Genomic DNA, 26,960 nt, shown 5'->3' on the forward strand with positions numbered 1-26,960 from the left:
ATTCTTTTAACTGCAGATGACAAAGAGGGAGGATCAGGAGCAGTAGTCTGAAGGTGGAAACTGGATTGGGATTGTAACTGGTGTTCAGTAAACTTTGATACTAAAAGGATAGGTTTCATATATGAAGAAAAGGGTGAAGATTTTTGAGGTGGTGGTATTGTATTGTGAAGGTATTTTTACCTGTTTGTGAAAGGCAGCATGTGTGAGCCTGATCCATCATGTGAGGGAGACATGACTATCTGGTGGCACTAAAAGTCCGGTTGAAGGACCGAGGAAATCAATGCTCTATGTTGTCAGGTTTTATCCTTTAGGTAGGAAAGCATAGATGGGATGGAGATTTAAAACAACAACAAAACCCCCCAAACAATCAAACAGAAAAACTCCACAAAAATGGGTTGGGAGGAACTAAATGGATCCCGAAGTTTTTTCCTGGGAGATGTTGAGCAGTCAAGCAGAAATACCTACTGTAACCTTTGCACCCATTCTTGTTCCATGGCAGGAGCAGATATATGTAATCCTTAGAAAAGAGTTTAGACCATTTCTTCAAGGTTTACTCCAGATAAGTAGCACATCTCTCATTTCTCATCTTCCATAAAATATTCTCTGTAGCTTTTTCCTCACCTGGCAAAGCAAACTCTCCCCACCCCAAACTCTGGAGGACTGTCTGGTAATGAGAGAAAACACACTTCAGGGCCTTTTCTGGCATAACTGCATTAAAATGTAGCATTCTAGTACAGGTACAAAGTAAAAGTAAGTAGACCTCTCACTTTTACTCTTCGTGACTAATAAGAAATATCATTTTTTTTAAGGGGTAGCAGGTTTTGACACACATGGGCACGCGAGATTATGAATAGTGAAGACAATGAAGAGTGGGACATCCATCAAAGAGTGACAACCTCTTATAAGGTAATTCAGGAACACATTGGGTTTATCCTGTTGTACTTGCAAAATCAATTAAGTAGTTGTTGTTGTCCTCCATTTTTATGACACTATGCAATCATTATAACCAAGAATGTATAGATACACTTCCCCCCCCCCCCCTTCTTCATTTCTTTTTTGGCTTGCGTGGAGAAAGCCAATATGTAGCAATACAGATGCATACCATGTTCTGAATGAGATTGATTACAGTTGCAAAACATTAAATATTAAGTGCCAAATGGCTGATGACTTCCAGTAGTCTTCCTTTCCTTCGCCAAAGATTGATGGTGTAAATGGGGATTAGCAAGCAGGAATTTTAAATTATCTATGGAGCAGAAGTGAAAATGTTTTCAAAGCTGGTGTGTACCTAGAACTATCCTGAAACCTTTAATGTTACAGTTAAGAATTCTTGTAATTTGAATTTCATCGCTTGCTATAGGGGTGAGACAGAAGAGTAGATATTTACAGAAACTGCGCAAGTGATAAAAGGAGCTGCTTATGCCTGACTTTGTCTTCTGCTTTGTATGTTTTAGTACTTATGTACTTTAGTACTAGCTAATTTAAATAAGCTCTGCTAGTCACATGCAACATATGGGGCCAGTGCCAACTTTTTATAATGCTGCATTACAAATATACCCACCAGCTGAGAAGTGTGATATAAAGAGCTTTGCTTTTTCTTAACCAACTGTCTTCATAGATATTTGCAGGGGGGATACTGCTGGCCCCTTAAATGAGAAATCCCATTTCTCTTCACGTGTGTAGCCATCCTAACTCTTTCTGTAGCATTTTGAGCAACTAGTTTGACCTTAATTTTCAGGATCGCATGAGATCTTGCAAGTATTAGTCCTTTACAAGAAGGGACTGTAAAAATGGCAATAGAACATTTGTTTATATTAACTTTTGATCAGATATCTCAGTTTGAGAGAAAAGTTTTCATATCTTGTTTTTGTACACATTCAGAAAGTAGGGCCAAAGGGGCATGCTGTGATTTTTTTTTTTTTTTGAAAAAAATTTTTTTTAAGGCTGTCCCCCTGGCTCATGCTTATCAGTCAGGTTCTATTATCAGTTTTCACCTGTAAATCCAAAGATAGATCTTGGTTTTGTAGTTGGAATTTCATTAACAGTACTATTAGTGGTGTGATCCAGAATGAAGTCAAGCTCACTGTCTTAGAGGTGAGTGTATTCTGAAGTGCTAATTGGAGTTTAGAAAAGAGCTTAGCAAAAGCTTATTAGAGTCAATAGAAATACCTCCACGGTCATCAGATTAACCAAGTTTGATTTTGGAATATGCTGCAAATGCTGAACTATTGAGTTAGCGGTTGCCGGTTTGTAAATCCCCTTTTCGTCCCGTGTCAGATAATGGAGTTCATACTATAAAACAAACCAAAGCCAGTACCTAAGCCATGTATAACCTATTGAGCTAAAAAGTCTTCTTTCATAACCTTATGCCGAAATAGCGATTGTTGCCATACATGGTACGTTGAAGCATTTATAAATGTCAAAGACAGGCATTTGCTGTATGTAAGTTCTATATTTGCAATGTAAGTAGGGTCATTGTAGCTACCTGTTAATTATGAGTTTATATCTCTCCAAGAAGCAGATAAATAACTTCTTCGCAATGCGCACAACAAGGTTATAAAAGAGTGAATAGATATCTGTGCCTTTATCTGGAAAGATGGCAGTGATTGATGTTTTCACTTTTCTCTTGTCTGTGTGTGTATCTGGATCAGAGGAAAACAAGTGCCCAGTGGTATTTAGGGAGTTGATTGCAATGTCTTTCGAATGACCTGTGAATCATGAGGATCTGGAAATCCTTATGATTTACTTAAAAGAAGGTTTAAGTGATGATGTGGGTTGACATCCTAATAAGACAAGGCTGCTGTAAATTTTAAGTTTTGCTTAAAATTCATTTTTGTCTTCAGAACTTTTCATTGTACTTTAATCTTGATTAACTTTACAGGAGTCTAAATAGATTTTTCTTTTGTTGGGTTTTTTTTTTAACTTCTAGGCCTGTGTTAACATTCATTGCAACAGTTTTTAAATATTTTGCTCAGCATTGCCTTTCTAATACCCTGCTTTTATTCTCTTGTCGTATTTCTTTCCATTCTAGGAATACCTGTTAATGGGATATGCTGCACAATGTATGTGAAAATGTAAACACGTACAGACTTTGTGTACTCTGGAAGAATCCCTAAATACCTGTATTTTTTTCTTGTCCCCAGCTGGATAGCAAGTAGAACTGCAGATGAATACTTTTCAGAGCATGGAGTATAGTTATTCTTTCTTTCACAATATATGCTTGTATGTAGGCTCTTTTACAGTAGCTATTTTAGATAGCCTTTTGGCCCAGCTCTCTCATGTACCATATCAAGGTAACTATAAATTGAATTGTTCCAGTATATGTTCTCATGGTCTTTGGCAGGGCTATATTCACTGCACTTGTGTGTTTTCAGATCTCGTATATTATCATCTCTGTGTTTGATTTTTGGAATATAGAGGGTCTTTGCACTCTTTAGGTACTAATAAAGAAGTCCACAAGCCAAAATACAGACAGTAGACTCTAATTCAAAAAAAAATAATGGAAGGGAGAAACAGAAAAAAGAAAATCAAAGTTTTTGTTTGGACATTAGTGTTACTAATATTCATGTACAGTAGGTCACAGGAAAAGATTATATTAGTAAGATGAAAATATTTTCACTGAAGCTTATAGGCGATGTATTTCTAGAATAGAAATAAAGAATTTCATAGTTTGCTTGCTCTAGCAATGCAGTGCTGTTTCATGCAGCAGTTTAAATCATCTATTTAATCAGTATTTCTGGAGTTACTGATATTAACCATGTGTTGGGTTCTGGACATTTTTTCATTTTGCTGATTGCTCAGGTGCTTAAACTGTGGACCATTTGATGCTGTCATTTCTGAAGAAAACATTTACTACTTAGAATGTGTAAGTGTCCTTTTCTTTTGCAGTTCAGTGGTGTGAACCATGTACTATGATTTTGCTAGCAACAGTGAAATTGTTTGGGTTTTTATCCTAGGTATAAGACGACTTTGCTCTGCATATAGAGAGTAAATTTTAGCATTGCTTTTCATTAACACTGACTTTTTTTTCTAGATATCTCTTTTCTGGTCCCAATCCTAATTCATTCATGCTTTATATTGATTCAAGGTGACTAGTGTGACCTCATGACGCTTCTGTAAAAGCCAGATTCAGCTAGGATGTTACACCATCACTGTCGAAGAAACCCTGAACTACAGGAAGAGTTGCAGATTCAGGCTGCAGTTGCTGCTGGCGATGTTCACACCGTGCGCAAGATGCTGGAGCAAGGATATTCTCCAAATGGTCGAGATGCCAATGGCTGGACCTTGCTTCATTTCTCTGCAGCAAGAGGGAAAGAGAGATGTGTCCGTGTTTTTCTTGAACATGGAGGTGAGTTGCCGGGAGAGAAAAATCTTGATACCCTTCTCACAGCTTTCTATCCCAATTTCCATTGTAGGGCTTTCCAGTACCAGTTAGTTATCAGACTATTGTGGTATACTCTGTGAATGAGGTAATAGATTAGCTTTATATCTTAATACCTTCTTTTTTTTTTTTTTTTTCTTCTTTTTTTCAGAATTGCCTAGGAATTGTTAGAGTGAATAAGCATTACGAAAATAGGGCAGAAGGGCTCATTATAAAATTAAATGCGCTCACAGCACTCACTATTGGTTTTTCTTCTCAGTTAGGCGGTATTATTAGAGGAAGGCAGGTCCTTGAGTTGAAATCCTAGGGAAGTTTGTTTCGTAATGCTCAAGCAAGTTAACAAGTCGCATTAAAAGACGGAGTTTCTGTCTGGGCTTTAACACAGTCTGCTAAACTTAATGAAAACAGTACTCTTTGTGCAAGGACTTCAGTGTCAGTGTCCTGGTTTCAGCTGGGATAGAGTTAATTTTCTTCCTAGCAGCTGGTATAGAGCTGTGTTTTGGATTTAGGATGAGAATGATTTTGATAGCACACTAATATTTTAGTTGTTGCCAAGCAGTCAAGGACTTTTCAGCTTCTCATACTGGCCTGCCAATGAGAAGGTGGGGGGTGTCCAAGAAGCTGGGAGGGGACACGGCCAGGACAGCTGACCCAAACTGGCCACAGGGATATTCCATACCATATGACATCATGCCCAGTATGTGACTGGAGGAGTTGGCCAGGAGGTGGCGTGACTGAGGAACTAGCTGGGCATCGGTTCCAGGTGGTGAGCAATTGTGTTGTGCATCACTTGTTTTGTATATTCTTTTATTATCATTATTATTACTATTTTCCTTTTCTGTCCCATAGAACTTGTGGGTTGAGATAAAGACAGTTTAAACCATGACAGTCAGTTAGTCCAGTTGATTTTACACCTCTCCTGCATCCATCTGTAGAGAAGCTTTATTTCAAGAACTGATTGAGTTTTGTTGGTTTAAGTGATATAATCACTTGGGTGATGATTATTACCCCTCAAATGGTACAGTCAGAGTTTCTTTTTCCTATATATTCTATTCCTATTCCTTCTTTCAAGGCCACCTAAAGTTTTAGAAATGGATAGTCTTAATCTTCTAATGTGATACTGGAGAGGGAAAATAAAAATCAGTAGATGTTTTTCACATTCTGATTAGTGTTCTTCAAAGAATACCATCCTCTTTTGTAGCGCTGTTCTTATCAAATGAATTATGAACTAAGATGTTTTCAGTCCTAAGGAAACTGAAATTATCTTTTTGATGATTTCATATCTGAGGCCATATGGGCCCCTTATGTGTATCACAGTATTTGTTGGATGTGTGGATCATCCTTAAAATTGAATGGCATTAATAGGTTGTGCTATTTGCACGATATAGTGGCATGTTCTTTAAGAGCAATAGTGAAATACAGCCTGAACAACTCGACCCCGTTGATATACCTACTACAGATTCTAACCATGTAATATTGGCAAACTCTTCTCTCATTATTGGGGTGGGTGGGAAGCTACTAAATTGCACTAATAAATAACTTTACATTCTACTTTTCAAATGTAATATATGTGGATAAGCCTTCAGTTTGATAATTCAGAATTTTCAGGCTGTAAGTCTTGAAATTATGTTGGTTTTAGGTTTGTAAACTTGAAGATGATCTGAAGACAAAAAAGCCCAAACTCTTATGTATTCCTATGAATTTTCATTTTATAGGTTTTGATATTAAATAGCTGCTGATGCAGTGTTTTGTTTTTATTTTTGTTGTTACTCTTTCCTATATGAGGTACCAGCTGAATCTGATGCTTTGTGAAAACTGCCTGTAATGAAACATCCTTGTTCTAGAAGCAATATAGCATTTAATCACCAGGACTAGAAAGTTGAGTAACAAATAGTGTGAGGGTTAGTCATCTACGGCAGCTTTCCTGTAGCTGAGTCTCGCTTCAGAAAATTGGCACTGTTTTGTGCCTTGCCTTGTTTTCCCTCAAAACAGAGGCATTAAAGATAATGAGTATTTAAAACATAATAATGTCACAAATAAGCTATTAAGCAGTGAATGAGCTGACTCCTAAAAGCTGAGTTAATCATGCCTGCCTCATTAGTGAGAGGTTTGTGTCTACCTTTCTTCAGAGGGAAGAAGGTGGAGACTATGGGAAGAAGTGGATTATTTTGATGTCGGAGCTTGATCCCTGTGGATCAAAATGATATTGACGTGAAGGAAAAAGTCATTTTCTAGTCTGAATCTTATGGTAAGCAGAGCATTGAACTGACTATATATATTAGTAATAAAGAAGATAGTGAGAGGGAGTGGATGGAGTTCTGGAGGACAGAGGGATCCGAGATGTTAGTGGGAAGGAAGGGGTAACTGGTGATAGTTATGGCTGTTTGGAGGAATGATGAAGCTTAGCAGAGCTAGAAATATTTTCATAGAACAGGAATGAGAAAAAACACAGTGGGCCGTTGCTGAGGGTAGGGTGTTGTGCCTCAGATCTGAGATGCTGGAAGATAACTGACGTAGTCTTGAATGGTAGTGGGGTGGAGATGGAGTTTGGGTAATAGAAATGGAGAAGGAATCTGGTCACTGACCTGGAAACAAAAGGTAGCTGCTTATGGGAGTCATGACCTGGCTGCCTCCTGCTCTTGCTTTTTGTGCTTCTCTTCCATCATTGCTCAGCAGCAAAGAAAAGAGCCAGGGGACAGCATTGCGTATGCAGATTGGCTGATATGAGTGGAGGTGCTGGAACAGGAGGAAGCTTTTTATTAGCTGCTGAGCAAGGAGACACAGATAGATGGGGAAAAAGCATTAAAAAAACAGTCCAGACTAAAGGGTGAAGCCAGCAGGAATACCAGCTAGATACAGAGGTAATAGGTCGGATAATAACCACTCTTCAGCAAGTGAGGAAATGCAGAAAGTTTATCAGAACAATGGAGAAACTTCATTTTCATGAAAAACAGTGAATTTGATTTTCTTAGTATATTTGTCTCATTTTAATAAAGTAAAGATTTAAGAAGCCAATTCTTTCCATCCATCCAAAGCTCAACAGGAAGGCAACACAAAAATAGGGAATATAGTTATCAGTAATCTTGGGGTTTTGTGTAACAAGCCTTTTTTTCCCCTTTAGTGTACTTTTTTTTACTTTGAAAATGACAAATTGAGACAGACAATCTGACACTGCACAAGAGCTATTTTTTATTAATCCCCAACCACCACTGTTAATATTACAACCAGCTAAAGCCTTAAAAGTGTGTAGTTGTTAGCTGTCCCTTGGCGATATTTTCTCAATACTAATTGAGCAGGACGGTTTCTGGTTACTTGTATTAAAGTGAAGAAATGATTCACTAAAGGTCCTAGAAGAATAACAGAAGGAAGTAGCCAAACAGACGTATTTATTTATTTTTAGTCTTGGCTGCAAGGTATCTAAATTTCAGTAAGTTCATGTAGAATCTGGGAGAAACTTGAGAATGCCAAATGCTCATCCCTCTAAACCAGCTCATAAAGTGTTTCTGTATCTGAACAGTAATGCTTTCCTGGAGGTCTCTCATATCAATGTTGTCCTAGAAAATTCAAAACAGAAGCTATATGTAGCCATGTTTCTAAACATTGTGGTCAGAATTAAGCCCTAGTTGGGGGAAGTGAATTTGAAATAATAGAAGTACTTTATCAAGCCAGAAGTATTGCTTTCTTGGCTTCTCAAATTAGGCTGTGACAGTGTGACCTAATGAAGGTGTCATGAAAGAAGGGAAGCTGTCCCAATGAGCTGTAAATCGAAGCTCTAAAATATTACTCTTGTTTAGGAATCCTCTATATAACAGTATTAGAAAAAAGTTTAATTGACAGTAGAGTTTAAATGACTAGCTTAGGTGCTCAACTTTAATGTGAAATAAAATAATCTGGATATCGTTCAGCGTTGCAAATTTTCAATCTCAAGTGAGTCTGATTGTAGTAATTTGGTACCCTTGATAAGCAGTCCAGGGTTCATGCCACTATAATGTTCTTAAATATAAGGTATAATAGAAGTGACCAAATACAGTTGTTCCTATTTCTAGATTCTGCTATCCCCAAATTAATGGGAAGCTTGAGAAGAAATAACTGTAATTGTTTGACAATCAGGATGGAGGCAAGATAAAGAAAAGTTGGCAAGTGCTGGCTTCATCCCTTCCTAGTTAAATACGCTTGTACCAGATACTTGTGTTTGGTTTTTTTTAAACTCCTCTGCAGTTTGTGAAAGGTAAGCAAAGAGAATTCATTTCTACCTTGCTTGTGTTCCGGGGGAGAGAATTACTTCATAACATGATACCAATGCTGAAGCCTTTTAAAAAAACAAACAAAAAACCCCACAACAATCCAAGTTCTTAAGGCAGCATCAGCTTTGTAGCATTACTTTTACTAACACAGGGACTGAATGGGTGGAAATTGTATACAATGTAATGCAGGTCCAAGTTCGGCTAAAAGCCCTTGGGAAGTTCAAAAGTTTTCCAGGAGATGGCAGCAAAACATTGAGCAGCAACAGACAATGTTTTGGTCTTGTTAAAATTGTTTCCCTTATCAAGGGTGAGACTGGTACTATTAGCTCATTAGAAGTCCATAATCTTAACGGGAATTACAATGTTTTTATGATAAGGTTTTGCTACCAGGTTTACTTTTGCAAGGTTCATTGTTTGTGTTGCTTGGTTGCCCAACTGAGAGCCTTTTGTTCCTATTCTTGTTGAGATACTTCTCTTGTATGACTTAGTATTTTTTTGGTTCACTTTAGTGGTCAAAAGCAATGAAATTTTGGGAGTAGGGAAGGCATGGAAAGGTACTTAAAACCATAGGTAAAGGGCATCCTTATGCTGCAGGTAAATTCTTGGGTTTTGATAACAGCTTGGGTAAAAATGCATATGCATGCACACACAAAAGTTGGGGGATATCTGATTGAATTTGGGAATAGCGTCGACTAAACAGGTTAGTGGCAGTATCCTGCACCTCAGCTGGGGAGTAGAAATTGCATGCCCTATGCAGCGTGGGGAGTAGAAATTGCATGCCCTATGCAGCGTGGTAGAGAGAAGGCACAACATGAATTAGTTGTTTCGTTGTTGGTTTTTCTGTGGAAGACGGCCCTAGCTGCTGCTGTCTCTATTCTGTCCATCTTTCTCCCTAATTCTGCCGCTCAGAATGTATCATCCCTCTGCATCTTAATTCTCATGCTTTTGCTACTCACTTTATTTATCACCAGTCAGGAGATAATCTAGAATAGTCTGAGCAGTGTGACAAAAGAGACCCTGGGAGCAGCAAACATCACTTTGAAATACTATCTTTGTCTTTAACGACTCTGTGGGTTGTACTGATTCTTTGCTGTATTTTGGACATCATCATAGTGCAGGTTAGAAATGACCTGTTCAGTTACTGACTTCATTTCCCTGCCAACCTGTGGGCGCTTCATGAATTACTTTAACTCAGGTTAGTGTAACTTTACAGAGTGCTGAAACTTCTGCTTTTCAAAGAAGACCAGGAAGGCTGTGACTATGAAGGGACTAAACTTTCTCTCATTAATCTTTCTCTCATTATTTCTAGGTTCCTATTCTATACACTAGAGGCAGTTCTCATATTTTATTCCTCTGTGTAGCCAGGCTGCATTAGTTTGTATGTTGGCGTTTTTTCGTTTTCCTCCCCTCAGTCTTCACTTTAAGGATTTTTTTTAAAATGTAAAGTTGCTAGATCACCGTTGCAGCTGTGTTCTGTACTCTTTTGCCAGTCCTTTTATTTTGGTATGGCATCTATCTCTGTGTGTTATCTGGATATGGTCACAGTAGGTCCATATGGAGAAGCTTATTCCTGTTGTTTTGTGTCATCACCTTTATGGGTTCAGACATGTTCAGGCTAAACTAGCTTGCTAATTATATTGTATTGTGAACTTAACTTGTAGCAGATCTGAATTTTGAGATACAAATCGGTGTTTCCCACCCTCTTCCCCTCTCCTGTTTGGGTGTGATGGCATCCGAGCAGAAAACTCTGCCCTCTCTCTGTGATACAGGAGAGCAAGTTCTCCTCTTGGGCAATGTGTGTGAGCATTGCATGTTCATAGCCTTCAGCCAAGTTTGTTTTAAACCTGCGTGGTCACAATGTCATGTGTCCTGTCTCCCCCCCTCCTGCCCCCAGACCACTGCTACTTTCCTTCTGAACGCAGTATGTCTAGATGAGGAAATTACAAAGAATTCAATGTGCCAGGATGCAAGGACAGGGCTGTCAAGGTTATGGAAGGTGGGCAGACACCCTTATGCTTGTCTGCGCTTACAGATGATGTGCTTTGTGATTGCAGAGCAGACAGCACAAGCAACTGCGAAGGATGGACCCCAGCAGTTGTTTCAGTAGACACCCAGGAGTATTGAAAACATGTCAACTTAAGGCTAGTGTCTTGTGCAGATAGTATCTCTCTTTACCAGCTAGGAGACTTAGGTTAGGAAAGTGCCTCAAAGTTCCAAATTGTAGTTTGTACCTTTTAGCGCCCGACAGGCAACATCTACAGATAATGGAAGGAGAAACTTCGCAGCCTGGCTTGTTCTGTAGCTGAGAAATGGTAACGAGGCAGGCACCTTTCCTTTGGTAATTAATTTGGTACATGGGAATAGTCACTTGCTTTTGAAGTCTAGGTGTATTGAGGAAATTAAGTAAATTGATTATTTTAATTTTTAAATTAATGAATCTGAGGTTTTGTGCTATGTTGGGGGAGGGGGAAATAATCTGTGTAATCACTTGTATTCTTCACTAACATTTTTCCTGACTCCTTCCATAAGGGGTTGCTTACATTCTTGTAAAATCTTAAATTTTTGTAATACTATAAAGTCAGAACAGATTCATCATCTATAAAAATGGGCTTTATCAAGATAATCTAAAATAACATATATCCTACATGCTTTGGAAATCCTGCAGACCACAGAGAAACATTTTACCTAATACAGTATTACACCCTAAAAACAATTCAATCCTGCCAGACCACAAAACATCCGCAATTTGGGACAGCAGATGTTTCTACACATGCTTCTTTTTAAGACCAAGAAGCAACACAAGGGAAAATAAAAAAGTTGAACATTGAGAAAGAAATGTAATATTGTAGAGCTGGAGGAAAACTGGATGGACAGAGAGATTTGAGTAAGTAGCCTAAGAGTGCTAGGAAGATGTGGAAACTATTTGTGAAATGAAAACATATGTATATGAAAGAAAAAGCCTTTTTTTTGTGTAACTCTTTCTTAAATATAAGCTAACTTTTTCTTAAAAATAGCATTTTTGTGAAAGCTAGAATTAATTTGAAGTGCAAAAAATCTTGTCATGCTATGCCTGAAAAGACTAACATTCAACCAATTGATTATTTTAATTTTTTTTGCAGCACTGGATTACTGTGATGCCTTCTAATTATTTTTTAATTTTATTTTAACTTCAGCTGATCCCACAGTTAAGGACTTAATTGGAGGCTTCACTGCTCTGCATTATGCAGCCATGCATGGCCGAGCGAGGATTGCACGCTTGATGTTGGAATCGGAATATAGAAGTGACATTATTAATGCAAAAAGCAACGATGGTTGGACTCCCCTCCATGTAGCAGCCCACTATGGCAGAGACTCATTTGTCAGACTCCTGTTGGAGTTCAAGGCTGAGGTTGATCCGCTCAGTGATAAAGGTACTACGCCGCTTCAGCTGGCCATTATCCGAGAGAGGTCAAGCTGTGTGAAAATCCTTCTGGATCACAATGCCAACATCGACATTCAAAATGGTTTCCTGTTACGATACGCTGTGATCAAAAGCAATCACTCTTACTGCCGAATGTTCCTTCAGAGAGGGGCGGATACAAACTTGGGTCGCTTGGAAGATGGACAGACACCCTTACACTTGTCTGCTCTTAGAGATGATGTGCTTTGTGCACAAATGTTGTATAATTATGGAGCAGACACTAACACAAGGAACTATGAAGGACAGACCCCACTGGCTGTTTCAATAAGTATTTCTGGAAGTAGCCGACCCTGTCTGGATTTCTTACAAGAAGTGACAAGTATGTATGTAAGAGAAGTTAATCACAGGACGCTGTGTCCTCTAAAAGCCTTCTTTGAATTTAGCCCCAGAAAAAAATGCTTCCTCTCTGCCCCTTGATGCTATTTAAATGCACTAGAAAGTTTCTGGGAAGGTGAAGGGATTGTGATACTGGGAATCTCTTACAAAGGTGCTGATGTTAAGTATATTTCGTTTAAATATCTACAGGCAGCATTAATTTTTAAAAAGTGAACTGTAAAATCTCATTTTATTAATGACCTTAGCACACAAGATGTTTGCAGGTTTGGGTTTTGTTTTGTTGTTTGGGGGTTTTTTGGGTTTTTTAGTGTCTTGCTTTTTTTAAATCGTCATGCAAATACTCTGCAGTTGCTGGCTTTTTCATCTGGCGCTACAACGAGGGCAGAAAAGAGCTTTTGCTGCTTTGTGTTCTCCCACATTCTCTCTCCCTCTCTCCCCTGCACCAGACAACAAAATGGCATAGTTCATTTGTGCAACTTGAAGGGGTTTCATGTGCTGTGTAGCTTTGATTTGATTTTGTTGATGACTTTGAAATATGAAAGAGATTTTAACTCATGATTTCTGATATTTAAAAAGAGTATTAGTGTCCTCATATTCTGGTCACTTTTGATTATCAGCTTTTGGTGTGCTAGATCTACTGAAAGTTTTTTCTTCCTTTCTCATTCAATGTGGAATGCTATAGTAGTGTTTCATAATTATAGTATTGCCTAAAGCATTTAGGAATTGCTGATTAACAATTAGCAGGAGTTTGCTAATTCAAACATATTAAGATGGCCTGATAAATTATCATCCTACTAGGATGATCTTTGTGCTTCAGAGGGTAGGGTATTTAATATATCCTTTTTTTCCCCTACAGTTCCTTTTATTTATTTGGATGTGGTAGTTTTTAATGAGAATTAGGCATCTTATATACTCTGCAAAGTAACTGAAATTTAGTGTGGGCTGGGAGTGAATCAGCTGAGATCTATTGTCAGTAGCTGACACATAGAAGCATTTGGAATTTCATTTTTGTCTTTATGATTTGCAGTGTTATTTTTGTTCATGTCTGAAATCGAAAGAGAATTTTTGGAAAGGTGGAAGTTATAAGAAATACAAGCAACTAATAGATTTTGTTTTAATTTGCCCCTTCTCACTCAAATGCATTTCCTTCTGGTTTCCTTTTTGGGAGCCTCTCACTATATAGTAGCACTGTCAGGGTTATTAGCAGACTTGCAATTTTTCACAATCTTAGGATGTATTGGTAAGCATGAAGTTTTAGACCGCTTTGGTGTTTCCTCAACATCTAAAAACTAATTCAGAAAGTTGTAAACCAGTACTGTACCTTACTCTTAGTTTGCAGATTCTGTACCTTAAGGGTTTGATGTTGAGAAGTAAATTCTGCTACAAAAAAGTAGCTTAAATTTGTGGCCGATGTAACAGTGCTGGAACTATCCCAGTTTTGTGCTGATGGAGGGAGAACTAGGAAAACAGGGAGGACACTGCTGACAAAAACATTTCAGCTTTGTACTTCTGAGCAAAATTACTACAAATACTTGTTTACAAACAGCTATAAACAGACTCTACTGCCCTTATGATAAATTTCCAAACGCTGTCTTCCGCAGTTTTCATGAATAATCGCTTTAATAAGATGGTGTAGGAGAGATGAAATGGATAAAGAGTGAGCTGGGATTTTCGTAGCGGAGTTCCCAATTAGATCAGACTGTGTACAGGGAATCGAGATCTCACGCTGTAGCACTTTGGGGAAGAATCTTGTTTCTGAGTCTATTGCAATATGTATTTACTAGAAGAAAAATTTATAAATTTTTTTAGAGAATTCTTCTAGTGGAAGTCAGTCTTCCTGAAATGATCTCTTTTGGTTGGTAACAGTGCCTTGGTCATAGGGCTTAACGGGAATTTCTAGTTTGTTTGAACTTTATGCTAAGTGCTTAATATAGAAATCCGCAGCTGTAAGTTTTATATGTGCATCTGAAGTTTTGAAGAGTATATTTGATGCTAAAACAGGAAGTAGTTTTTACTTCTACAGTACATGAAAATTTTTAAGCTTAAAGGTCAATATATGTGAAAGTTATCAAACCGATTTGTGTCTTCAAGTGAAAGTGGTTGCATGCTTCATATAAATGGGATCCTATTTAGCAATCTACATGTAAGATGTAAATAGCTAATTTTTTTTATACTCTGAAAACATATTTATACAGTTTCAGTTCCTCAGACAACATCATATGTGAATTTCTTTTTGGTTTGGTAGGTATTACAATCGATAATAATCACGGCCTTTAGCCCAGGTCCCCAGTTGTGAGTAACAGGCAGGAAACCAAGCTCTCAGAAATACTCAGTATTGACCCCGAGGGTCTTCAAGAAGGTATTAGATTTTTGGGGTGTGACTCTGCAGATCTGATATTCTTCCTGGTTGTAGGTAGAGGTTCCTTTGCTCCTAGAATAATTCCAAGAGGAAGGACATTAGTCTGTAGTTGTGTCTCAGTATTTAAGCACAAAACTGGAATTTAGGAACAACAAAGTTTTTCATCATGAGTCTGCCATTGACTTGGTGTTTAGACATTCATTCAAATCTTTTTTTTTTCTTTTTTTATAATACAAAAATGAGTAAAGTCTCCCTGTGAAAAAGCAATATTGAAGATGAAAATTGCTCAATGATTTTCTTAATCCTTTTCCTTATCTGTATTATACTTTCTTACTCCAAAAAACATTTATTGGCAACCACCATAGTACCTGAGATCTTCTGATCAAGAGTTGTTTTGGAGCACTTCAGTTTTAAGAGATCTGAACCTGCCTCTTCAGGAGTGTCAATGGGTTAAGCTTGGAATACGCTTATGCAAAATTAAGAGATGCATGTATATAATATATATTAAGATAAATATACTTACAGACATTTTTATTTTTTTGGTGGTGCATATATCTACAGAATTAACATGTGCAATTACAGTCCTGGATGGAATGATTTATGTTGAAGCTGAAGTTGAATGGCATTTGAGAATATTAAAACTTACAAAGAGAATGCTGGAGGTAGGAAAAAAATGCAAGCATTAGAAAAATACTTACAGGTTTAAATAAACTTCAAGATACTAAAAATTCCAAAAAGGGGAGTAAAAAAAGCTTGAACCCTTTCCCCTCCCCATAGCTCTCATTTAATTTAATCATTGTTCAACTAACATAGGGGACAAGAGAGTCTATAACTCGCTATGCGAGTTGCTTGTCTGTATCAAGGCAGATAGCTAAGTAAATGGATATGGCCATAGCAGTGTAATGTGGCATGTATGTTAACATCTGTCAGAGAAATAATTTCAGATCTGGAACAAGATCTGAAGGCCACCAAATGAATTCAACTACAAATACTTAATTTCTTTTTTTTTCTTTTTTTTATTTTTCAAAGGGCAAATCTTTGCCTTTGACTGGAAAGTGTAATTTTGTGTTTAGGTTTATATAGCACTGTAAATGTGCAGAAAAATTTAGACAAAAGTCTGTTTAAGGAAATCCTTATACATTCTTTGTCTCTATTCCTTTGCTAAATAAAGATAACTTTTCACTTTTTTTTACTGGAAGAACATTTTAAAAAGGATCTCTGCATAGTTTAAACTTTCATGAATACAGAAGTGTCATAGTGAGTTAAGTAGATTTCTACATATTTTATAATGTGGATAATTGCAAAGGAAACAGTATCTTCATGTTTGTTATAACATAGAAGAACTTTACTGGAATTGCAAGCTGTGTCTGCTTCCTTGGGTGCTGCTGGAAGTCTTGCACTGATGAATGTGGTCTGCTTTGTCATCCAGAGTTATGCAGGGAACCAGAGTAAGAGGGTTATTTTATAGTTTTCATTTTAGCTGGATCAGCGATAAACTAATTCCGTCTGAATCATGGTTACTTTCTGCAGATTGCGGGTACCTGTTTGTTAAAGACCAGTATAGTTTTTGATACTTTTACAAAGACATAGCCCAATTTTTTTCTTTCTAGAAAGAAGGAAGGTACCTTTCCAATAATTGTTTAACTCTCAACTCAGAACTGCCTAGTGTGATACTGAAAAATGTAGCTACTGACTCAGAGTGCAGTTGACTGTTTATATTAAGCAGTTGAATCATCTTTTTAATAGCTATATACAGATATATATATATAAGAGTTTTTTGAAGAAGCCTATATAAAAAAATTATCTATTTTTACATGTGGCATGTAAGGAACAGCCACCCCCCCACTTCTATTTGCACACCTATGTTGTACTCTGCTATAATGTAAAAATAGTGTAACAATGCATCTGAAGCCTGTCTTTATGTTCAGAGCACTTCACTGTCTCCTAAAAATAGATAAACATGATGGTATTGAAATTCTTAGCTGAATTTCCATAGCAATTTCAGTAAGACTGAAATTTATAGAAATGTTACAAAACATTTTTTAAAAAAAACTTATACAAGCAGGATGCAGGATATAATCAAATCTTAATTTCATTGCTAAACACACCTGTTATACTTAACATGGAACTTTACTGGCATTCTGCTTTTCCATATTTAAATTTTCAGTTCAAAATACATTCTTCCTTGGTACATATTTTCTGTGCCAGATATATCGATACTTGATAGGTATCTAAAACTCATTGTGGAGAATTGTTTTTCAAAGAGCAATGAGAACGTACTTCAAGCTCAGGTATTCTAACAGAGGCATACTGAATGCAAAATTAAACTAGAACTTTTAAAATAACTTGTATGATATCCAGTTAAAAAGAATTAAAAGCTCTCTTTGTCCTGTTGAGCTAGATTCTGGTTCAAGGAGTTTGTTCGTTTTCTCAGTGAACACTCTGTAATTTTCTTTCTGTCTAAATTCAGCCCTGTATGTCTTATATTAATATATTTCAGAGCTATAGATTCTTGATACTGGCTTTTTCTGGCATTTTGAATGCTGGAAGCCCAAATACCATCTCAGTTACTCTATTGTTTTTTACAGAGTACAAGACAATGCATTTCCTATGCTGTTAGACCTGCTCCTGTTGCAGTGAACAGCTGAATCCCCATCCAGTGCAGCAACAGCCATTTACTAGGCGTTCACATCCTTTCAGTATGATCCTCTTTGTGCATCCCCATCAATGTGTTTCTTGGCTGGTGGATGTAAGTCGTCAGTTAATAAGTTCAATTATCTTTTTTAATTCCACCACACACACACACACACAAAAAGCCAACAAAGTCATAACTAAATTTAATTGCTGGTAGTTCCTTCACAGTTGTCAAATAAGAGATGGATGTAATAGTTAGCTGTGAATATAAATACTTATTGTGATACTCTAGAGGAACTGAGCTGCTGCCAGCCATACATCAGCCTGATTTCCACTTCTTTTTTAATGTTTCACAAAACTTTTATTTTTAAGTTTCCTTTGTAGCTAAAAAGAAACTACCAAATGGTTTCTTGCTACTATTTTCAGCCTTTCACAATTCCCAGGGGAGGCAGAGGCTCAGTTTGAGAAATACCACTGTAAGCTTTTTTCTAAAGAAATGTATTAATATTGCAGAGAAAACTGTGGGCAGCTTCTGAAGTATGTCACTGATGTTATTTTTCATTTTTTAACTTCAGAAACTGCCTATCCACTTCAAACCAATGACACTGTTTTTTTGCTTTTTAAAAGTACTTTTTTTAATTTTAGTAGGTAGAACAATACATCAGAAGGGATCTTCTCACAGCTTACAAGTGTATTAATTTCAGTTACTCCTAAGTTTTCTTTTGGGTAACAAAACAGGTCAGTTCATGATTTTTGCTTTGCGCAGGTGCTCTTGTATCTTCAGTGGAGGAAAGTGGTAGGGATTCCTCCTTTCCACTTTTATAACACGTTTGCTTAAAACTGAGTGAGAGTCCTTACAGGTCTAGTATTTCACCTTAATGATCCTTAAATTTAGACCTATTAGGTGAGTTAGTTTTTTATTTCTTGGGGGTATGGTCTGCATAGGAAAAATGGGCAGGCACAAGTCTAAATGCATAAGTTCTGGAGCACTTGTAACGATGACATACAGTTCTTTGTATAGGTAGTGAATCCTAAACATAAGTTTTGTCTGTGTCTAGGATAGAACAGCAAACTCCCAGATAGATAGCAGAAAAATCTTGAAACTGCAAAAAGGAAAGGAATGGAGTATTGAGTGGAAATTCAGGATTAATTGTATTAATTTCTTGCTGTTAAAACATGCTTTTTTTTATCCCCTTACTTTACCAGAGAAGGTCAATCTATTAATAAAAATTTAAAAGGTGTATTTCATTATTTAAGCAAAATAATTATTAAATATTTAAGGAGGGGGAAGCTCAGGAACTTTGTTAGCAGTTGAAGAACTGAGTTAGGAAGATGTTTAAATTTTATACGTACTGAAGTCTGCTGCCTCTAGAGAGAAAAAAAATCAAAAAGCAATTCCTCTTCATTTTATAACTCTGTTTTACATTTCTTCTGTTTGGAAGAAACTTTTCTGTCATGTTTGGGAAACTATACACAAGAAGTGCGTTGGTGGGGATTTCTGCTTTCCATTACAGCATGCAGCATCAGCCACGGAAGACAAAAAATGAACTATACATCCTTTTTCCTGTAATTAATACTTCTAATTTATTTGATTATCACTATAAAGCTTGCAAAATAAATGGACTGAAGTATCTAACATGTTCTAGTGAACATGTTAGCAAACCTTCAGCTCTACACCAGTGGCAGGTGTTTGCTGCCCTGATGGGAACTCGGGTTGTGTAACAGCCTGACAATAACCCAACTGCTCCGGAATAACAGCACTGCCGTCATCAGAGTGTCCCCGGGAGACCGGATCAGGGATGCATTGGGTTTTTTTTAAGGTGATCAGTAGTTTTATATCACTGTTTTTAATGATAGTGGTAATTAGGTCAATCTTACCTTTTATGTTTGTGGGGTTTTTGTTTCTTTTTTAATTCTCTTCCTTTCTAGCTTATTTGTCTAAATAACTTTCCAAACTTGTGATGCAGGATATAACCAAAGTTGCTACTTCCTAATTGTTTTTAAACAGGACTTTATTCATCATTTAACATGTCTTACTTTGCCAAATTACTAATAACATTTTTCATTTGCCAAACCAAGGTTCACTGACATTGGTCTGTAATCCTTTATTTTTTTTCTTTTTCATTCAGATGCAACCAAGAATGAGTAAGTGTTCTAGACACCGTTTCTAATAAATCACAAATGCATTAATAAGCCTGGAATTTGCAAGACGTGACCTAAGACACTAACAGCCACTAGATGTAGCAACTGGTGCTTAACACTGGAAATGTCCATTGTTAACACATTCCCAGGAAATATTTTTAGGCTTATCAGGGGAAAATGTCATACACTTGATAATCAGGTCTTTTTGAATTAACTGATGACCAATTTCTTCTGGGTATTTTAAGTTGTCTGTTCCATTTTGTTCTCAAAAAACCCATAGGATGTTAATTAAAAGGCATTCATTTCTGAAACCAGAAATCAGTGTCTCATAGCTGTATTATTGTGTACTCTACTACAGAAAATACACAGATAGATCTGTAGTCCTGTATACCCTCCAACACTGCTGTTTGCAGTTAACTTTTGAAAAGGTGCATCCTTTCTGAACCCTGTTTGCATTCACATTTAAAGCATTAGAACTATTTCTTTATCACTGTAAAGATTCCTCTGCTGGGTTTCTTACCAAAAGTAACTTTTATTTCCCTGAAGCTTGAGCATTCAGTTGTTGTCCGAGTTGTATAAATTCATTCCTTCAGGTGGGGGGAAAAAAAAAATTGCTAAGAAGAAACCACCAGTGGACAAAGTAACTAATGATCTATATTCTAAGTCATGGCTGAAGGATATAATTAAAAATAAATTGACATTTAAATACTGTGGTGGTAAGTATAATAAAAGAATTTTAAACTTAATTGAAGGAAACTCAAATTTTCATGTTCTTTAATTTCAAATCAAATTTCTTAAAAAACAGGCTGAGACTATTTTCATGCATTACTTCTGCTAGCTTACCTCGGATAATTTTAGTGCTTAAGATAAATCCCAGTGTATACCTGTCTGTCAGCCCATTTCTATAGAAAAATCCACGCAGGGGGAAAAAAGGGGGAACTCACTATAAAGGGTAACTGAAACCATGTACAAAATGCCCAGAGTAGAAAACAGGAAATAGTTTCATAATCTTTTCACTCTTTGCTTACCAGGAAAGTCTAATAAACTCATAAAGTCAATGTCTATTTAGCTGATAGAAGGGTTGTTGCTGAACTAGGAGGAGGATGGAAGAAGGGATGGGCTCCGAAGTCAGCTCTGGGGCTGGCTCCGGTGACAAAAGCCCTCCCGTCTCCTCAGAACAGGTTTGTGCCCAGTGAGCTGACAGCATCCTACTGTCCACCACAAAGCCCGCCTGCATCGAGCCCTGTACGGAAGGTGTTTCCTCTTCCAAAAATGTCCTGCTTAGTTGGTAGCAGCTCAGGAAAGCTAATTGGAAACATCCACCTAAGTTATTTGAAGTCACTTTTGTTGTTTTGTACTGCTTTTTAAAGAAAGGATAGATTCAAGTAGTGAGCTCAATAAAATCGCCATGCCTTTCTTTGCAAAAGCAAGCACTGTCTTTTACCATTAACGATGATATAGATAATGGAAGACTGCAGTAAGTTGCTCTGCTGGTGACAGATTATCTTGATACCGGCATAAGCACCTATGTTGTTCATGGTACCAAGTATTTTGACTCAAACAGCCATCGGGTGCCGTAACTGTGTAAGCCTTTTTTTTTTTTTTTTTTTCCAGGCCATGACACAGTTAAGTCGATGATCAAAATACTGATTAGCACAATGTGTTATTGGGATAATTTCAAAAAAGAGATAGCAGAATGAGGAAAAAGCACAAAGGCAGGCAGCTAGTTTGGTCAGAGGTTTGGAGTGGTTCCTGTGGTGGGAGGTTATTAAATAGTCTTCAGCTTTGGAAAGAGGTACCAAGCATGAGTGGAGGATGGAGATTAATATAAAGGTATGTAAAATCATGACTGGCATGAGAACAATTATTCGTTATTTTTTTTTGTAACTGAAAGAATGGTAGGCACGCAGCGAAGTGATCAGGAAGCAGATCTAAAATAAATAAAAGCACTTTGTAGTTTTCCAGTGAACGCCTAATTACATTGTGAAATTTGTTGCCACAGGATGTTTTGGATACTGAAAGTATGAATGGGTTCAAAAAACATTAGACAGACTTACAAAGGGCAGGCCGTTCACAGCTATTAAAGACATAGATCTGTGTGCAATCGCTGGCTTAGGAAGGCCCAAAGGCACCGGTGCTGAAAGCTAGAAGGGTATATTGGGACAGGATTTCTCAATGTCTCTTGTTCTGCTGTTTTTCTGTTTCTTCCTTGGGATCCATTGCTGGGTACGTTCAGATAGAAGGCTAGATTAACCTTTTTTATGTTATGTTGCATGGGGGAGCCTTTGTCAAGGTGTTTGAATAGTTTCCTGTTAAGAACGAATTTGAAAGGGAACCGATTATTTTGGAAAATCCTTGCCAGAAATTCTGAAGTGCATGTGATGTCAGTAAACCTTTTCCTCTGTGGACAGTGGTTAACTCATATTTTCGTCTCTTTCTGTTTGACGAGGCGGTGTCTGCATCCAAAGCCTAAAGACTTCGTCTTTTCTTTTGAAGGGAAAAAAGCAATCTTTAACTCTGCCACACGATACTTGAATAACTTTTATAAAGCTTAATTCTCTAAGGAAACTGCATAGTCCTGTTACAGTTGAACATAGAAGTTTTTCTCTTAATGTTTGAAAAGAAGCGAGACTGAGGGTTTTCTTTCCCCAGGTGTTACAAGGATAGAAAAAAAAACCACAAAAAGTTAAATGGAGAAATTGCGCTGTTCTACGATGCTTAAGTGTATGTTGCCACCTCGTGGGAATCCTCACATTGATAATGTCACTTTACACTGGGATCAGTAAAATTATGTGTATGTAAAAATGTTTTTAGGATTCATCCCTTGATTTCATTGAGTTGTTACTCGTTAGGAAGGTATTAACTTCCACCCTTTTTCTCTTGTAATTTTTCCCTTCCCTCTGCCTCTTAGAAAACAGCAAACATCTGTGATTTTACTGAGTAAATGAGCTCTTAAATGATCACATTTTAAACATACTTTTACTTTTATGTGTTCCTTTTGTCTTTTCAGGACAGCCCAGAAACTTGCAAGATCTATGCCGAATTAAAATCCGTCAGTGTATAGGCCTTCAAAACCTAAAACTACTTGATGAACTACCCATTGCCAAGGTCATGAAAGACTACTTAAAACACAAATTTGATGATATCTGATATCCATGAAGAGAAGAACTCTGAGCAAGATTAGTTATATTCCAGATACTGAAGAGGCTTGTTGCCTTGCACAAAGTATATCCTATGCAAATTCTGATTTTTCTGTGAAGTCAGAAGGCAGGTATACACTTCCTTGGGTTTTTTATACCACACGCTAGAAGGTCTTAATTTTTGGTTTCTTGGTCCAAGTTTACAAGGTCCAAGCTTTCTATACAATATTACATTTTAAAAATTGCTGTTGGCTTTTTGTTTGTTTGTTTTCACATTAAGTATGCAGACTTGCAGTGGAGATGGAAGGTAGCCTCTCAAGGGAAGCGGTTGGTTTGAATTGGCATGCTGAGCAATTATTCAAGAAAATAAAGTTTGGAAATCAAGGCACCAGTCCTGCAAAAGGATACTGATAGAAAGACCTTCAGAGCCCTGTTGTCTCTGAGACTCTTGTCTCTGGCAGGGTGTATGTTTTTGCAGGATAGAGGGAAGAGTTGATAATCAACATGTCCTAGGGTACTGTATGAATATGATTTGGAAATTAGGGAAAAAATGCAGTTACCCTATTCAATTTGAGGGTCTATACATTGGCTCTTTTTATATTATTCTTTTCCTAATTCCTGTAGTTGGGATGCCCATAAAATTCAGGCCCTCTTCTTTCCTGACTTTCCCTGTTAAATGGGCGGCTGTTTGTAAGTCTATTTTTAACAGTGACAGTACACTACAGAGAGGCATAGCCTCTCTATTTTTTACATTAACTTAAGAGTAAACAAATTTAGATTTTTTTTTTTGAAGCCAATGTATTCTGTTTCTCATACAGTGCCTCCTGTGCAATAATCTTTCTGATGTATCTTCCCTTTATGTGTGATTTCCCCCCCCCCACTATTCTTCATTTAGTCTCAGTGCATTATTTGTGAGAATAGGAACTGCTGCCTCGCCGTAGTGTTGACGTGACATTACTAAAGTGATGTGGCAGTTGCTGTTCGTTATTACTCCCTGAATTTCATGAATGTATTACCTGCTTTATTTCACTTTCAGTTGAGATTTTTATCTACAGGTTCTCAGCTAAATTATGTCCATGTAAAAAAAAGAAAAGAAATTGGCTAAACACTTTTATTTTAAAGGCAGTGATGGATTTTTTTTTTTTTTTGGTTGCTCTGAAATTCACTTTGTTTCAGGATGGAGAGTGGGAAGTGCACATAAGTTATTAAGATGCATTTAATATGTGCACTAACAAGAACAGACATTGGAAGTTTAAATTTTGCAAAAACATTAAAGGGTTTCCAATTAATCTGAAAGCAGCAACTGAAAGGAGTACTGAAATTCGGCTACTGAATGTGTTTTCCATACTAAATATTAAAAAGATCTGTTAAAGAGTTTTGTTTCTGATCATAAAAAAAAAAAAAAAAAAAAAAGTTCTTGGTATTGAAAAAAGATTGGGCCAAAATGTGCAGTTGTTTCGCTCTGTTTTCAAAGGATAATGGAGTCGTCATAAGGTTCTCACCAGTGTCCTCTACTTTTGTTTTGCCATCCTGCTGGCTCCCAAAGAGCCTCTCTGATTCAGGAGTGCTTTTGTACCAATTACACCAATGGAGGCGGGGAGATGAAAGGAATAGTGGTGGCTTTTAAGTTTAACACTGTCACTTTCAAAGTATTTAACATTAAAAAGATGAAAAGCAAGGTGAAGCAGGTATACTCATGTTATTTAACTCCGCTAGTTCCTTTTAATATCTTATAACCCTGGACCGCAGTTCCTTGAGCACGAACCTTATCACTGCTAATGGATGCACCGGAACTGTGGCAAGCAAGGAGGATTAACTCTCTCTCTTGTGCCTGGCATTGCATCAGGTTTCCAAACAATAAGTGATTTTTGGAGATTCATGGCTCAGAGGATTGTTAATGGGATGTTGAACCTTTTTATCTCCAACTTGTATTGGTTCAAGTCCAGCCTGCTTGAGCAGTGACCAAAAGTTGATGGCTCAGCAGCACGTGCGAGCAAGGATGTCCAGTCTTAACACCATGTGGTGGTCACCTCTAGGCAGTGGAGCTTTATAGTGCTTCCTCCAGGTTGTAAGTAATGCTGGTGTCATTGTAGCAGGGAGAACCTGAGAGCCTGAGTGGGCTGTGCGTGTGAGCCAATGCGCCTGATGGTGTCTGTCGGCTCCTATTGAAGCAAGAAAGATCAGGCGTTGGGATCTTTAAGCTCTCCAGTACTGAAATAGGACAGACGTTAAGAATTGACTGGCAGGTTTTAAGCATGAATCTTCAGTTTTGTGACATGAGATCAGAACCTAAAAATTGCTTTCTTTTTCTAAAAAAATACTTAGTATTGTTCACTACATTTGTAAATTGGTCTAAGCCAATGTCCTTCCCCACTGAATTTTTACAGTAATATTTTCTAAGGTAATCTAGAGTATATTTTAGTTGCAATCTATATTAAGGCAAATTATTTGTTCTGTCTGTTGCTGTGACTGAAGAAAATTATGGAAGACTGTTGGTAACAAGAATGCTATTTAATGAAGAAATGTGTAATTCCATTATTTATTGTTTGAGGTTTGTTTTTTGGTTATTTCTTTTAAGTAACTGACATTTAAAGGGAACACACCTACATTTCAGGCCAGTAATAAAGCCTTTCTTTTAAATTAATTTTCACCCTATCCTCTCTCTCCCCTCCCCAAGGTGGAGGGAAACCCTTGCCCTTTCTCACAATGCTAAGCCATCTCTTGTAGCTGGTTTCTCTGACCTTGATTCTGCAAAGCACCGCAGCACGTGTGTGTCTCCGAACCTACCGATAGTCCCGTTCACTATCTGAAGTTATACGTGTGCTCGAGTGCAAGTGAAGTGTGATTATTCATTGTTAATCCTACCCAAATTTCAATAATGGGGATTCTGGTCTTTTTTTTTTTTAATTATTCTTTTAAATGTTGTGCACAAATACTTTGAAGAACAAACTGAAGTTTGTTTTTCATTCAGACTAGAATGTGGAAGGAGCAGTGCATAATATAGACTCCTATGTAGCCTAGTTCCATTACCTTAAAATTCACGGTTGGACACTTTTAATAAACCTTAAAAAAATTGGCAAATACACCAAAGAATCAATATGAGTAAAAGACTCTGATCATTAACAAACTGCAAACCTCATCCTTTAAAACAAAGCAGAAAGTTTTTGTAAATATTTATGTTTATAAATGTACAGCAGAGTAAGAGTGTTTTTTAGATTATTTAATTACCATATTTCTAAACTATTTACATTATAGACAATACTTGTTAGTTTGAAAAGCTCTTGAGTGTTTTTTCTTTGTTTTGTTTTGGGTTTGTTTGGGTTTTTTTAAAAAGAAAAATTCATTATCACTCATGCTTGGAATAACTCTGGCTTCCTCGGGATAGTGTGGAAAATTCAGTTTTCTGGCTCTAGTTGGCAATCGTAGGAGAACACATCTGGACAAGCTCATCAGATAAATACCCAGAGGCAAAAGAGAATATGTAGCGTGTTTATCAGGGTGGACCTGGGCTAGATGAAAAAATTGGATCCTGACTTTCTCAGTTAAATCTGTGGACAGCCCCCAATGACGTTGTGACAAGAGCAACTTGCCCACAAGTCTAGCTTCCATGCAATGCTGTGTTACCAATATCATAATGTATTTTGTTCTTCCTTTGCAATGTAAGTTTTTGCTTTGGGTCAATTCGAATTTAAAAAAAAAAGTTAAACCTGGTTAAAATCTTTTTTTGTTTATGTTCTGTTTATTTCTAATGTAATATTTTAATAACATAATACCACTTTACACATTTTCTCTCCATGTTTGTCTGTCTCTTCTGCTCCTTTTCCCTTCTCTTGTGCACGTGATTCTGATAATTCATTTGGTACTCAAATTTGTCCCCACAAATAGGAGTTCAGATGTCTCATGAATTGTAATGTGATTTTTAAATTTTTTTAAATTTTTTTTTTTTTTTAACCAGTAAATAGGAGCTTAAAACTCACTCCAGAGCTGGATTTCAGAAGGGGGAACAAACTGGTCTTTAGCTATGGGTAGTTACATTTTCCCTGCTCAGATTGCAGTGCAGCCACTTCAGGGTTTTCTGAAAGGTTCACCTTTCCTCCTCAAGTTCACGTACTGACTAAGATACAAAAATGGACCAAACAGAGGTCATATTTCATGGTTGAATCTGTTTTGTACCCATTTACTACTAATAAAAGTTGAATAAGGAGGATGCATATCAATATTCCTGGCACACAAATGGGAACTGGAAGCATTTGATTTCGGTCACGGG

At 37.1% G+C, this 26,960-nt stretch overlaps 1 protein-coding gene across 3 annotated transcripts in view; it reads left to right on the forward strand.

Annotated features, from left to right (window-relative positions):
* The window catches only part of ASB7 (ankyrin repeat and SOCS box containing 7), a 32,139-nt gene extending 5,729 nt beyond the window's left edge, over positions 1-26,410 (forward strand). The window contains exons 3-6 of one of the 3 annotated variants that reach the window (XM_054837159.1): positions 810-906; positions 4,085-4,345; positions 11,796-12,409; positions 22,564-26,410. In XM_054837159.1, the coding sequence (XP_054693134.1) occupies positions 4,135-4,345; positions 11,796-12,409; positions 22,564-22,617 (879 nt within the window). In that variant the 5' untranslated portion in view covers positions 810-906; positions 4,085-4,134 and the 3' untranslated portion in view covers positions 22,618-26,410. Of the gene's footprint in view, positions 1-809; positions 907-3,692; positions 3,863-4,084; positions 4,346-11,795; positions 12,410-22,563 lie in introns of those variants that run through there. The other 2 variants (XM_054837156.1, XM_054837157.1) reach the window with 2 other exon arrangements.
* The last annotated feature ends 550 nt before the right edge of the window (positions 26,411-26,960 follow it).

Source organism: Grus americana, chromosome 10, assembly GCF_028858705.1.
Source record: "Grus americana isolate bGruAme1 chromosome 10, bGruAme1.mat, whole genome shotgun sequence".
NCBI lineage: Eukaryota > Metazoa > Chordata > Aves > Gruiformes > Gruidae > Grus > Grus americana.